Source organism: Acomys russatus, chromosome 24, assembly GCF_903995435.1.
Source record: "Acomys russatus chromosome 24, mAcoRus1.1, whole genome shotgun sequence".
Taxonomy (NCBI): domain Eukaryota; kingdom Metazoa; phylum Chordata; class Mammalia; order Rodentia; family Muridae; genus Acomys; species Acomys russatus.
This window is the reverse complement of record NC_067160.1, coordinates 47,266,867-47,281,828: the sequence shown is the minus strand read 5'-3', so window position 1 is coordinate 47,281,828 and position 14,962 is coordinate 47,266,867. Positions and strand designations below refer to the sequence as shown.

General features: G+C 47.8%; 1 protein-coding gene across 1 annotated transcript in view; it reads right to left on the bottom strand.

Annotated features, from left to right (window-relative positions):
- Ttll11 (tubulin tyrosine ligase like 11) overlaps positions 1-13,871 on the bottom strand; it is a 227,423-nt gene extending 213,552 nt beyond the window's left edge. The window contains exon 1 of the mRNA XM_051166567.1: positions 13,431-13,871. Coding sequence (XP_051022524.1) covers positions 13,431-13,871 — 441 coding nt within the window. The remainder of the gene's footprint in view (positions 1-13,430) is intronic.
- Positions 13,872-14,962: the final 1,091 nt, after the last annotated feature.

The following is a 14,962-nucleotide window of genomic DNA, read 5'->3' as shown; positions in this document are numbered from 1 at the left end:
CTTAGGAGTGGGGACTTTTCCGAGCAATGACACCCATTAGAGGAACAGCTTTGAAAGGTGCCTAGAGACTTGTAAAGTTTAGTTGTTTCTGAGAAAATGTCATAAAAATCCAGGAAGATGGTAAGGCTTTGTGTGCGCGCTCTCAGACACAGCCTGGAACTCCTGATGAAAGCGACAAGTCCACAAGCTAAAGAAAACTGTGTGATCATGAAAAATGAGTCTGTCCAGACCCAAGGCTCTCAGGCCTCTCAGACAGCTGCCTGAGCCCTGCAGTGCCAGAGACAGGGATGAGCACACTGCCTAGGGTCTCTTCATGTCATCCCCCTTCCAGGAGAATCGTCCTTCTGAGCAGCACTAGATCCACGAGTGACAGCAGTCCAAGCCCACCATCACTGCCAACGCCCCTCTGTGCCAGGTATTGGCAGATGAACATGATGACCTCGCTGCCACGGAATGTTCAAGAGTCCAGGGAAACACCCCTTAATCGATATTCTTCCCACCCATCACCGTCCCATCGCAGCTGTTATGCCCAGGAGTCCACAATAGCATCCTAACCTACATCTCTGCCTCCAGTCTCCCCGCAATCCATTCCCCAAGTTCAGCAGAGTCAACTGAGTAATTGTCTTGTTTCTGTGCGCTCAGGCAATGGCCTGGCCTTTGAATGTGCTCTGGCTTCCAAATGCCCACTGGCAAAGTGAGCAGACCAGAACCTCTCATAAAAGCCAGGCCCCCTAAAAGGCCACATCTTCAGTGGCTGGACTAGAAGAAAACCTGCTCTGGTGAAGGCAAGGAGAAATAAGAGGGAAAAGGTTCCCTCAGGATGTCTATCATAAAATCTCCTTCGAAAGAATCTGGAGGCAAAATTCATACTGTGTCTAGACTAAAAGGTACAACAAAGGCCTGTAATCCTAGCACTCAGGGAGACAGAGGCAGGGGAATCTCTGTGAGTATCAGGACAGCCAAGGCTACACAGAGAACCCCTCAAAAAACAAAGAGGATGAGGACAAGGAGAAGGAGATGAAGAAAAGAGGAAGAAGAAGAAGGAGGAGGAGGAGGAAGAGGAGGAGGAGGAGAAGAAAAAGAAGAAGAAGAAGAAGAAGAAGAAGAAGAAGAAGAAGAAGAAGAAGAAGAAGAAGAAGAAGAAAAGGAGCTAGAGAGATAGATCAGCAATTAAAAGCACATACCATTCTAGCAGAATTCCAGAGCTCTGCTCTCAATACCCACATTAAACACACACTTAAACACAGTAAAGGTGATACACAGCAAGCCAATAGCCGACATCAAACTAAATGAAGAGAAACTTAAAGCAATTCCACTGAAATTGTGGATATGACAAGGCTGACCACTCTCTCCATAGCTAGTCAATATAGTACTTGAAGTTTTAGTTAGAGCAATAAGACAGTAAGATCAAGGGGATACAAACTGGAAAGGCAGAAGTCAAAGTATCGCTATTTGCAGATGATATGATAGTCTACATAAGCGAGACCAAAAATTCTACCAGAGAACTCCTACAGCTGATAAATACCTTCAGCAAAGTATGCGGATACAAATTAATTTTTAAAAATATCTGTAGCCCTCTTTTACACAAATGATAAATGGGCTGAGAAAGAAATTAGGGAAACAACATCCTTCAAGATAGCCACAAATAAGAAAAATATCTTGGTGTGACTCTAACCAAGCATGTGAGAGACCTGTATGACAAGAACTTTCAGTCTCTAAAAAAAGAAATCGAAGAGTACACCAGAAGATGGAAAGATCTCCCATACTCATGGATTTGTAGGATTAACATAGCAAAAATAACCATCTTACCAAAAGCAATCCACAGATTCAATGTGATTCCCATCAAAATTCCAACCCAATTCTTTGAAAGAGCAATTCTCAACTTCATATGGAAAAATAAAATATCCAGGACAGCTAAAGCAATCCAGTAAAATAAAAGAGTTTCTGGAGGGATAGCCATCTCGGATCTCAAGCTGTACTACAGAGCAATAGTCATAAAAACTGCATGGTACTGAGATAAAAACAGACAAGTTGATCAATAGAATAGACCTGAAGACCCACAAATAAACCTGCAGGCCTACAGACACTTGATTTTTGACAAAGAAGCCAAAACCATACAATGGAAAAAAGGCATCTTCAACAAATAGTGCTAACTGGCCTAACTGGACATGTGCATGGAGAGTATTTATCACCCTGCACAAAACTCAAGTCCAAATGGATCAAAGACCCTACCATAAAACCAGATACACTAAATCTAATAGAAGAGAAAGAGGGAAATAGCCTTGAATGCATTGGTATAGGAGACAACTTCCTGAACAGAACACCAACAGCTTAGGCACTAAGATCAACAATTAATAAGTGGGACCTCATGAAACTGAACGGCTTCTGCAAGGCAAAGACACTACAGAATGGGAAAAGATCTTCATCAACCCTACATTGAACAAATACCATCGAACAAAATAACTCAATTTGAAAATGGGGCACAGAGCTAAACAGAGAATTCTCAACAGAGGATTCTCTAATGGCTGAGAAGCACTTAAAGAAATGCGTAACATCATTAGTCACCAGGGAAATGCAAAATAAAATGACTCCAAGATTCCATCTTACACCCATCAGAATGGCGAAGATCAAAAACTCAAATGACAGCACATGCTGTCGAGGATGTGGAGAAAGGGAAATACTACTCCATTGCTGGTGGGAGTGCAAACTTATATGACCACTGTTGAAATCAATCTGGAAATGTTTCAGAAAATTGGGAATAGTTGTACCTCAAGACCCAGCTATACCATTCCTGGGCATATACCCAAAAGATGTTCCACCACACAACAAGGACATTTGCTCAACTATGTTCATAGCAGCTTTATTCATAATAGCTAGAAACTGGAAACAACCTAGCTGTCCCACCCCAGGGGAGAGAGCCAACCCCTGATACTCTGCTATGCTTGCAGACAGGAGCTTAGCATAACTGTCTTCTGAGAGGCTTCATCCAGTAGTGGATGGAAACAAATGTAGAGGCCCACAGCCAAACAATAGGCATAGATCAGAGAGTCTTGTGGAAGAGTGGAAGGAAGTTTGAGGGAGCCAGAGGGGTCAAGAGCACCACAAGAGGCTGGGCGTGGTGGCTCATGCCTTTAATCCCAGCACTCAGGAGGCAGAGGCAGGTGGATTGCTGTGAGTTTGAGGCCTACCTGGTCTACAAAGTGAGTCCAGGACTGATAAGGCTACACAGAAAAACCCTGTCTCCAAAACAAAACAACAACAACAACAACAAGAACATCACAAGAAGACCTACAGAATAAACTAACCTGGGCTGATGGGGGATCACAGAGACTGAACCATCAACCAAAGAGCATGCGTGGGCTGGACCTAGAACCCCTACATATAAATAGCACATGTGCAACTTAGTCATCATGTGGGTCCCTTAACAAGTGGAGTACGAACCGTCTCTGACTCTGTTGCCTGCCTTTGGATCCCTTCCCCCTAGCTGGGCTGCCTTGTCTGGCCTCAGTGGGACTGAGGTCCTGCTGTGACTTGATGTGGCAGGGTGGGTTGGTACCCATGGAGGCGCCTCCCCTTTGAAGAAGGGGCCTAGAGGGAGGTGGGTGTGAGGGTAGGACTGGGAGAAGAGGAAGAAGGGGGCTTTGGTCAGGCTGTAAACTGATTAAACTAAAAAATAATAATAATAATAATAATAATAGAAGAAGAGGAGGAAGAGCTGGAGAAATGGATCAGCAACTAAAAGCACCACAGCTGTAGCAGAGTGCCAGAGCTGTGCTCCCAACCCCCACATTAGACATCTCACAATTGCTTCCAATTCCAGGGCACCCAACACCTTCTTCTAGCTTCAGTGGGCACTGCACTTACATGCACAAACCCACACACAAATACATACACAATTAAAAACAATAACAATAACCTAGCTAACTGCCTGGGGCTAGTGAGGTGGCAGATCTTAGAGAGCCTATTGCTACCACTTTAGTAGGCTAGCATGATTCTTAAAGGTATTCTTATACCTTTATACCCATATACCCTATATGCCTTATATATCTTATACCTTTAAACCCATACCCTTATACCTATACCCTTATACCCATGGAAAAATGTCGCTTTCTTCACAGTTGGTCATAACACAGAGATCAATCAACAGACCATGGGGAACGCAGCCTCAATGGATACACCTACGACACAGCTTCTGCACCTTAAGCTTAGGGAATACAGTAGAAAGCTGGGGGGGGGGGCGGGGGGCATACAGAAAGATTGTAAGAGGCAGGACCAGGAAGTCTGCTGTGAAGCTGTGCCTCCTAGAAGTGGCAGGGAAACTACTACATTCATGATACCACAACAATATGACCTAAACAATGACACTACCAATAGACACACTAACAGAAGAGGCACATCTCACAGGGTCTCAACCTTAGACAGAGAATCACAGGCAACTAATGACGGTTAAGAGAGAAGAATTAGCATCTCCCAGGGATGAACCTCTAACTGGTTACCAGCCCTAAAATCATATGCACACAAGCAGCAAAAATGACTCAGTAGGTTATAGCTATGTATTTATTCATGTACATTATTGCTACATGCATATATATTACATATGCATATATAATCAAAGAAAAAGAGACCATCTATTTGAGAAGGAGTGGGGAGGGCACATGGGAGGAGCTAAAGGACATGAGAGGAGCTAAAGGACATGGGAGGGGCTAAAGGACATGAGAGGGGCTAGAGGACATGGGAGGAGCTAAAGGACATGGGAGGGGCTAAAGGACATGGAAGGAGCTAGAGGACATGGAAGGAGCTAGAGGACATGGGAGGAGCTAGGGGACATGGGAGGGGCTAGAGGACACGGGAGGAGCTAGAGGACATGGGAGGAGCTAAAGGACATTGGAGACAGGAAAGGAAAAGAGGTAAGTGATGCAATTTATTTCAATTCTTTGTATTTTAAGTAAATAAAAATTAAACTAATAAAATTAAGTCTTTTCTAAATTAAAAAGAGCAACATGATTCTAGCTTTAAACTATGTGAAATTACATGCATGACCAATTTTATAGCATAAAGTTTTATAAGAATAAAAATAGAACGTGGAGCTCCCTGGCTAGTACAGCAAGAAAACGGGGAAAGAAAAATAACGAAGGAAATCCACAATTACAGGGAGTAACATTAGCATAACTTCAATAAATAAATCAGACACAAAATGAAAGCCATAAAATTTATATAATGCAACTCCCAATGAATCAAATGTCATGTAAGAAATATTGCATTCAATAAGTAAAGAATGCACATTTTTCTTGAGCATTCATGCAATATTTATAAGAGTTGCTATCTTCATTACTTTTCTCTTGAAATGAGGAACTGACTTTCAAATGTAAACCTCTACCCAGGACAGACAGTGCAGCATGGGGGACAACCAACCATATGCCCCAGCTTCCTCAAGAATGACGGAGTTTTGTTCAGATGACAGAAGCAGTGGGGAGATGGGACCTGCTGGGTCTCATTTCTAAACATCACCGTGTGGCAGGTCTAGCCCGGGAAGCACACGCGCACAGGCAGCTGAGGGCACAAGGCACAGAGGTGGGCTCAAAGATGCCCCTTCAACTCAGAATGTGCTCTCCAGTGCCCCAAGTGGCCTTTGTGATGGGGCCTCTGGGGGCCCCACATGAATAAAAGGAACAGGAAGCTTATGCACCTGTTTAAGTCACCAACATTTGCTATAAAGTGTATTTCAGATGTCAGATGTCAGAAATTCATTAGAGAGAAGCTAACCCCACCCTCGTGTGTTCAAAGTACCTAGTGCTTGAGGCTGTGTGACAATCTTTACAACTACGCTCATTTCTAGGGATGAGGAGCCTCTTCAGAGAGGGGGAGCAGCTTGTTTGGGGCGCAGAGCCACGTGATCGAGGCAACATTCCAATCCATGTTTATGAGTTGTTGGGTTTTTTTTTTTTTAAGACCCCTTGCAAGGTCTGAAAGGAGGGAGCAAAACAAACAAACAAAAACCAAAAACCAGCCCAGGAAATGCACGATTCTTCCACTCTCCCTGGTGACACCACCTACTTGTTTGTGAACCCAAAGACAGGGATGGACAGACTCTGCACAGACACTACAATAAGTTTCCTGTGATGATTGCTATGATCCACAAAGCCTGAGACCCACACTTAGTCCAGAATCGAGTCTTTAAAAGCCAGATTCTGAGGGAATGCACAAAACCTCAAAAGTACAGTTGATGCCAGTAGTGGTGGCTCGTGCTTCTAATCCCAGCCTTGGGAAGGTTTGTGAAAGGAGAACCCCAAATTAGAGCCTGAAAGCACCATGTAGCCCCCCAAAATATAATTTGAAAAATTAAAATCAACACTACTTAAAAACCTTTAATCCCACATTAAATCAACCACTTGACCTTTACCCAAAATGTAACTGTTGTTCCTTCCATAGCCTCTGAGTGTTCTGTTACCTACTGTGAGGCTGAGGGTGAAGGTCAGGGATGGAGCAACACACACACACACAAACACATACATACATGAACACATGCACACACATACTCAGACACATACACACACATACACACACATACCCAGGCACACACACACAAACACACATACATATACACACATACACACATGCATACATATACACATACATAGACACATGTGTCCATACATACTCACACAGACACATACACACATGCACACATACATACACATGGATACATACACACATGCACACAATGCACAAATACACACACATGCACACCCACACATAACACATGCATGCATACACACACACACACACACACACACACACACACTACCCTGGGCTCCATCCCCAGTGTTGCAAACAGCCACTGTCACCCTCCCAGATCTGCTGTCACATCCCTAAAGTCCAAATAGAGCTACACATGGGTCACAAATATCTGTGAAATGAAGAATAGGTGCTTGGGATAAGCTTAACCTGCAGACTGACATGTTTTGTCTTCTAGTTAATGAAATAGATCAAAGAACCAGCACACATGCAGACCGATGTCCTCATTGCCCCATAGAAGGAAAAGAACTCTAATTGAAAACCAGCAGTGTGCCCAACCGAGGGCCACGGCGATGTGCACGGACACTTGGCAGGGCCTCTCACAGACACTTGGCAGGGCAAGTGTCATCACAGCTAAGGAGGCTCAGGGAAACTCTATAAAGAGTCCACACTCCAAGCAGCTAGTGGCAAGGATTTTAACCGTTGGCCACCTGCTCCTTCCCCTTAGAGCAGACAGTTGAAAGAGGTCAATTATTTCTACACTGTGCTCTTCTTCAGGACTAGACATCAAAGGGAATTAAAACATATGGGTGGGTTTTTGCATTCAACATCAGCTGACAGAAAACCAGGACCCAGAAATGCTGGCAAAATGGAGGGACAATGCACAGCATGCATTCTACACCTTAGAAAACAGCCCCAGAATATACCGCACCTGCTTTAAAAAAAAAAAAATCTGCAGTAGTTACAGGCCCTGAACATGAACCCTGGAATTTACCGTCTTGAAGGGGCGGTTTAAGAAGTTAGTCTAGACGCCGAAGCTATTATACGTATTGTTCAAATACCAGCAGTAGCGAATTGTGATTTTTATGTGATGACAAGTTTAACTAGCAAAGGGGAAATTCTGGTGGATTAGACGTTAAAATAACATGTCTGCTGAAGGAGAACATTTGATGGAGTGGGGGTATAAACTGTTCTCAAGTATAATGCTCTTTTCAAAAATACGACATAAATTGCACTATCATTGAAACTGGAAACTGGAGGGGGAGGGCAAAGCACCCTGGTTTTCATTTTGTACTCTGCCTTTTTCCAGAAGGACTCGGGGAAAGAGATGCAAATCACAGACGGTATAACATCCCACAGAGGGGCCATTAGACAGCCCAGGGATTGCCTCTGTGCCTTGGTAAGACAGGACTTGGAAAGTGTGGACGTTCAGTGTTCATCTGCCAGGCAGGGTGCACTTGAGCATGTTTTATTAAGTGCTGCTTATAATATTGCTCTCCTGGCTCTGAGTGACTCTGCTGTCATTGGAGGGTTACAGGTTGGATGGGGGAAAGGGAAGAAAGTGGAGAATTGGGAAACACCCGCAGAAGGAGCTTTGGACCAGTGCTGCTGACTGCTGCTTAACCTGACTCTCTTGCATAGATGCTGAGCCTGCCTCACTTCCCCAATGTTACCTGGGGAGAGTGATGGTGGGGCTAGGGCCTACCTCCTTGCAGGATGCCTTTTAGCAAAGGAATAGCAAAAGAGGTGCTTTAGGATTGCTCACTGGTGGCAAACTCTAGTCCTGGATGGCTCTGCCACTTGTCACCTAGGTAGCCTTGGGCTAGCCTGTACTAATCTCTCTCAGATCTCAGCTTTCTCTTCTTTAAGCTGGAGGTGAGGATAGATAGCACCTGCCTAAGATTAGTGTGAGGAAGGAATAAAAGAGCCACAGGAAGTGTTCTATACACTGCCTTTAAATGTTTTACTACAATTATGCTCATTTTATTTATTTTATTATTCTGCGTATATGGGTGTTTTGCCCACATGTATGTCTGAGTACCACTTGAATGCATGGTGCCCATGCAAGCCGGAAGAAGGCACCGGACTGCCTGGAACTGGAGTTGCAATTGTGAGTCACCATGTGGATGCTTGGAATTGAACCCAGGTCCTCTGGAAAAAACAAGTCAGTTCTTGTAACTGCTGAGCTATCTCTCCAACCCCATTTGTTCTCTATCTATCTGTCTCTGTCTCTGTCTCTCTCTGTGTGTGTATGTGTGTGTGTGTGTGCATGCACACACACACATATTTGTACATGTGGGTGGGCCCGGGTATTTGTGTGGAAGGCAGAAGACAAATTACAGGGGTCAATAGTGAGTTCTCATCTTCCACTATGTGGATCCCAGAATCAATCTCCAGGTCATTAGGCCTGGAGGTAAGCACTTCTACCCACTGAGCCATTACGCCAGCCCCTCAATTCACTCTTTCTTTCTTTTTTAAAATGTGTGTTTATTCATTATTTTTATATGTATGGGTGTTTTGTCTGCATGTTTATCTATGCACTGTGCTCACACAGTGCTAACAGGAGCCGGAAGAGGGCGCCAGTTCTGCTTGCACTGGAGTTACACTTGTAAGCCTCCATGTGAGTGCTAGGGATTGAACCTGGGTTCTCTGGAAAAACAGCCAGTGCTCTAAACTGCTGAGCCATCTCTCCAGCTCCCCAGTCCACTCTTTATGGGCACCAGGTGCTTGGTACCATACCTAGTACATATGCCTAATAAATAGTAACTCACATGATACAAGTGCATGTGCTGAAGAAAGGCCAGTGCCGGACAGGGACAGGGAGCTGTGCAAACCATTGCCATCAAATCTCTCAGAGCCCCTATTCATGTTCTGTGGTGTCCATGGCATCGTGGCACCCATACATAACTGCTCTCTCCAAGGAAGACAGTCACGCGCTCAGCATCTATTCTCTGTGGTGTCTTTTCTCCAAGGTCTCCTTTAATGAAGGTGGCAAGTAAAAAAGCAAGCAAACAAAACCTGTAGGAGACGGGAAGCGAGTCTCCTGTGGAGCCTCCAAACATGAGCCGGGAAGCATCCCACTTCGTCAGTGGTGATTTTTGGATGCATGATTTTGCTAGCCTGGAATAACTTTCTTCGCACCTACAAGTTTACAGAGCTACCATCTGTGGACTCACGCTCGAAGAAACAAATCGAACTCCTGCTATGGATGCAGGTGTATTGGACCTGCCCAGAACTGGGTGACTGAAAACTTAACCATTGGCGTTAGCATGGGGGACAGTGAGCAAGGTCTACACACAGCCACACGATGCAGGGCAGTGCAGACAGGAGTGCAAGCTCCTTGACATGGTCTACAGCTGGCTGGCTGAGCTAGTCCTTTCTGCATCTCCCTGCTCTCCACATGTTCCCTAAGCCACCAGCATGTCACTCCTGTACCTGAAACCTGGTCCTGACTCCCTGCCTGTCCTTCACTCACTCAGATCCCATACAGGACTGCGGCCATCTGTTTGCAGCTCTGTGCCTCTTCGGTGAGAGCTCTTGCACAAGGGGCCTAATTTTATCACACCCATGCTGCCGTCTGCAGGTGAGCAGAGAACAGAAGCCTGGACTCAGGTCGTATGCCTACTTCAGATGCTAGCTCTGCCTCTTACCTCACTCTGTGCCCCTGCATAAGTTAGCCTTTGCGTGCTTCAGTTTTCCCATCTATCAAATGGGTACAATAGTGCACTTTCTGTAGTGTGTGGTTAGGAGGCTCAAATACTTGTCTGGTATGGAGCAAGAGCTGCATAAGGGTTTATGACTGTGGGCATCACCATGGTTTTAGATACACGTGGAACTAAAAAGAAACCAAAAAGAGCAGGGGGCGTGTGCCCGGTAGCAGACCATGTTTCTGACTCCATGGGCTAGCTCAAGGCCCCTGGGAAGTGGACCACGATGAGCAAGCTCTTACTACACACCTGCAAGGAGAGAGGGAACATTCAACGTGGCTGGCAGTCGTGGCTTTCTTCATTTGTTTTCTTTTTTGAAACAAAGCCTTGCTATGTCGGCCAGGTTTGCCTTGAGCTTGTAGCCCTCCCGCCTTGGCCCCCAAAGTCTTGGTATCAGAGACGTGTGCCACCACTCCTGGCCATGGTCCTATCTTTTTTTCTGGGCTACCCACTCACCTCCACTGAAGGCAGCCGGCGGAAAGTCCCACACTCTTCAGCAGCACAGCTAACCATTCAAGGGACACTGTTGCGCAGTCCCCCCACAGGACTCAAGTAGAGTTCTCAAGTTAGAGAGGATCTTTCCCAACACCGCCCCCTCCCGTAAGGGATGGGAGACTGAGCCTACAGAGCTTGTGTATTTGTACTTTGTTGGTACCAAGTTCATGTGTATGTTACTCGTCAGGCATCCGGGTTTGTCTTAGATGCTAAGAATACAATGATCATAGGATAAAGTCAACAGGATCGGCAGAGATCTGGATGCTGGTGTTTTCAAACCCCGCATCCTAGTGCATCTGATGACGTGTGTGTTGTGCTACGAACACCCCACCTTTCATTTGATGGGTAGCTCTTGAGCAGGGACCCCAGGGTCACAAGTCAAGCCCCACCCTGCCTTTAGGAAGGGTGGCATTAAGTAAGTCATCAAGTCAAGGCTTTTTGTTGGGAGTGAGTTCTGTTCAAATTTGCTGGAATGCGTATCTTTACCTACACGCCAACATGTTTTACAAGTTGCAGAAGGCACACCTGGCATGGGAGGAGCAGTCAAGGTAGGATCCTCGAAACTGCCTACTCTTCTGGGCTCACTGGTACAAGGGTTTAGCATTGTCATTCTGTGTTTACAGTGGTAGACTAGGATCCTGAATTTGCTCTGCCTACCCTCATTGTTCAGCTGAGCAGACTGAGGCCTGAAGAACCTACTCACCTGTCCACAGCAGTCTAGCTAAAGGACTGAAGACTCGGGCTTCTGCAATGACCTGCAAGGTTTCCTCTCACGAACGGGCCCAAGGTCCGTCACACAATCTGACCCTGGCTCATTTCTACCGCCTTATCTCTCACTATTCTCACTCCCACTCTATGATCCAGCCAGCCAGTGCTACTACAAAGCACGGAGCGTACTCTGCTTGGCCCAAGACACTCCCTCTACTCGAGACCCAAAGTCCACACCGCTAAATAACTTCAGTCAACACTCAAGGCTCATTTGGGCTTTGCCTCCCCCAGGAAGGTGTGCTGTAGGTGGTCTCCTCTGCCTCTCCCAGCACATAGAAACACTCATCCACATGTGTTCATGCATTCAACAGTATTTATTGAGCAATTTCCATTTGCCAGACAACTTTGAGTACAGCAGTAGCGAAACAAAATGCCTGCCCTTGAAGAGCTTACATTCTGGTGAGCGAAACAGACAACAAACAGATACAACACACTGTCAGGTAGAGGCTCATGCTATGAAGCAAATGGCAGCAAGGGCTAGAGATGGCTGGGAGCACCATCTGGGAGATCTCTCTCAGAATGCGGCATTTAATCAGAGGTCTCAAGAGGCGACAGAGAAAGCCATGCCAGCAGCTAGCTAGGAGAGGAGGATGTAAGGCAGCAGCGGCAGTGGTTCTGCGGGGACTGGAATTGCTTGCTGTGTTTCATCCCCCCTACTGAACTATCAACACTTGAAGTGTACTTCTTAAGTGTGATTCCTGGGCCCAGCACAGAACTTGCTATCAGCACGGTGGATATTTACAAAATCAGCGAATGAATCTGTGCTGGGTTGGCTGAGTGAGACCAAGCCTGCTTCCTGTCCCTTCTCAGGGGCTCAGCTGAGCACAGGCCTAGCTGGCTAACCTTCGTTCCTAGCCAGGTTCTATCCGTGGATTCTTTTCACCAGGACAAGTCCAAGCTCGCCTTTCTGGTCCTCCTATCTTTGGCCTGGTCATGGGACTTGATCTCCAATTTAGACACTGTAGAACCTTCCCATTCCTCCCTCAGTTTTCAGGGTGTCAAAGTTAAGACTGAGGGGGCTCTTGACACCTGGGATTTCTAGGAGCTACCTGCGCCCCTCCCCCATGATTCCTTGGTTCCCTCCAAACCAAACTCTTCCTCTGGGACGTCAACTTTCTGACCATAGTGGACCTTCCTGTGTCATCTCTCCACAGTTTCCAGCTTCATTAAACGACTTCAACCACTACCTCAGTGCAGGGCTCAGCACCGGAGCCCTCACACTCTCTGTGGCAGCGCCACTCCCAAAGGCTGTAAATAAATAAAGCTTTATTTACTCAGCCAAATGACAACAGAAACCACTTGGATTCATTGGTGCTTTGTCCCCACTCTAAAAGGACTGAAATGAATTCAAGGGTGAATGACTCATCTCCTCACTCATGCTTTCACCTCGTCCCCCCACATAGTGTCACCTGCTGCATCCCCTGAATCACACAACAGTATCTGTGGTGGTGGTGGCGGCGGCGGCGGCGGTGGCGGCGGCGGTGGCGGCAGTGGCAGTGAGCAAGAGTGATAAAAGATTGCCACTTTACTGAAAACTTGTGCGCTCACTAGGTCGTAAGCCCCCTGTTAGCAAAGAGCCAGCTTCACTTTACAGAGGTTATCCGGCCAAAGAAGAAAAGCAGCTTGCTCAAGGTCGCACAGCTAAGTAGAAGAGGTAGTGAGGCGCCCGCCCGTCGAGTACAACCCTGGCCCGAGCGTGGCACGCTAAGCACTGAAGTTTACTAAACTTTACATATAACTTAAATGAAGACAATGAAAGGTGGGCTCCTCGCCCCGGGGTCTGTGATGGAGAAGTCAGACATAGAAACCAGGATCTACGGCTTGAAGAGGTCACGGCTACAGACAATTAGAAGCTGTAGGGGGAGCAGGGCAGGGCCCGGCTGACCTAACCTGAGAAGTGGCTCGCCCCCCTGTGCCCGCGCGCGCGGCGGGGCCGGGCCTCACCTCCTTCCACTTGAGCTGGCGAAGGCTGATCTTCAGAGCATCCAGGGAGGTGCGGGCCTTGGAGCTGTCCACGGTGACCGGCCGCAGCGAGCCCGAGCTCCGCCAGTAGCTCTGGCTCTGGCCCCGGCTCCGGGCCTTCGCGAACTGGCAGGGGGAGCGCGCAGCCCGCCTCGGCGGGGGCAGGGGCAGCGCGGGCGGCAGGCGCCGGGCGACGCGGACATCACCTTCCTCGGCCACGCGGGATCGCGCCCGGGAGGGGAGCGCGGCCTTGGGCTGCTGCTCCTCCCGCGCCGGGCGCTCGGGCTCCCCGGCCGCGCCCGCGTCCACGCCCAGCTGCTCCTCCGCGGCCGCCGCTACCGCCGCCGCTGCCGCCGCTGCCGCCGCCGCCGCTGCCGCCTCCCACTCGACCGCGAGCTCCAGCTCGGGGCTGCCGCGCAGCATGGCGTTCAGGGCCGGTGCCGACGCCACAGCCACCGCCGCCGCCGCCGCCGCTCCGCCGTCCCGGCCCGCAACCAAACTGCCGCCGCCGCCGCTGCCGCCGCCGCCGCCACGCGTTCCCCGCCCGAGCCCGTTGCCATGATCGCTCAGGCTCCGGTTGACAGGGAAAGTCACCGCCTCAGGACGGGGCCCCGCAAGGGACAATCGCCTGCCAGGACCCGGCGACCTCACAAGCGAGCGCGCAACACGTGACCAGACCTGTCACAGAGGCGGCGGCGGCCATGTTTGAAGAGGGCAGCGAGCCTCTGAGGCCCTGACAATCTCAGAAGCTGCTAAATTTGTGAGCCATCAGGGCCTGACTAGGAATGCCTGATGGTGAGGGTGTTGCACTCCAATCCGTCTCCTGAACCTGGAAGAAGAAGGACTTAGGAGGAGTGACATCTTCCTCAAACAAGAGACTCAGTTTCCTCAGCCCTACACATACTTGGGCAACTCCAGACCCACGTCCATCCACTCTTTCTTTGTGCCTCAGACTGAGAGACAGGAAGCCACCTTTGTCGGAGTGCAGAAGCCCTTCAGATTGCTAGATGTGTGGAGGACATCAACACCTTTTTTTTTTTTATTATAGTAAAAAATATATTAAAAACTTTACCATTTAACTATTTTTTTTTATTATTTTATATGTATGTATATTTTGACTGCACACACGTGTGTGTACCGCGTGTATGCCTGGCGCTGGAGGAGACCAGAAGAGGTCATCAGATTCCCTGAAACTGGTGTGACAAGATGGTTGTGAGCTGCCACGTGGTTCCAGGAAATGAACCCCGGGTCCTCTGGAAACAGTGTTCTTTACCATCGTGCCGTCTCTCCAGCCACACTTTAACTATTTTTAATACATAGTTCAGGGATACTCGGTGCATTCATATTGTTGCACAAGCCGTCAGTACCACTCAACTCCAGAACTTTTCATATCGAAAGCATATTGATGTACTAAGTCCTGGGGTCCCCACTCCCACCTGAGCCCCGGCCACCCACAGTTCTGTTTCTTCTTTGAATCTAAATACTGGAGTACGTCTTGTGTCTGTTTTGTTGGA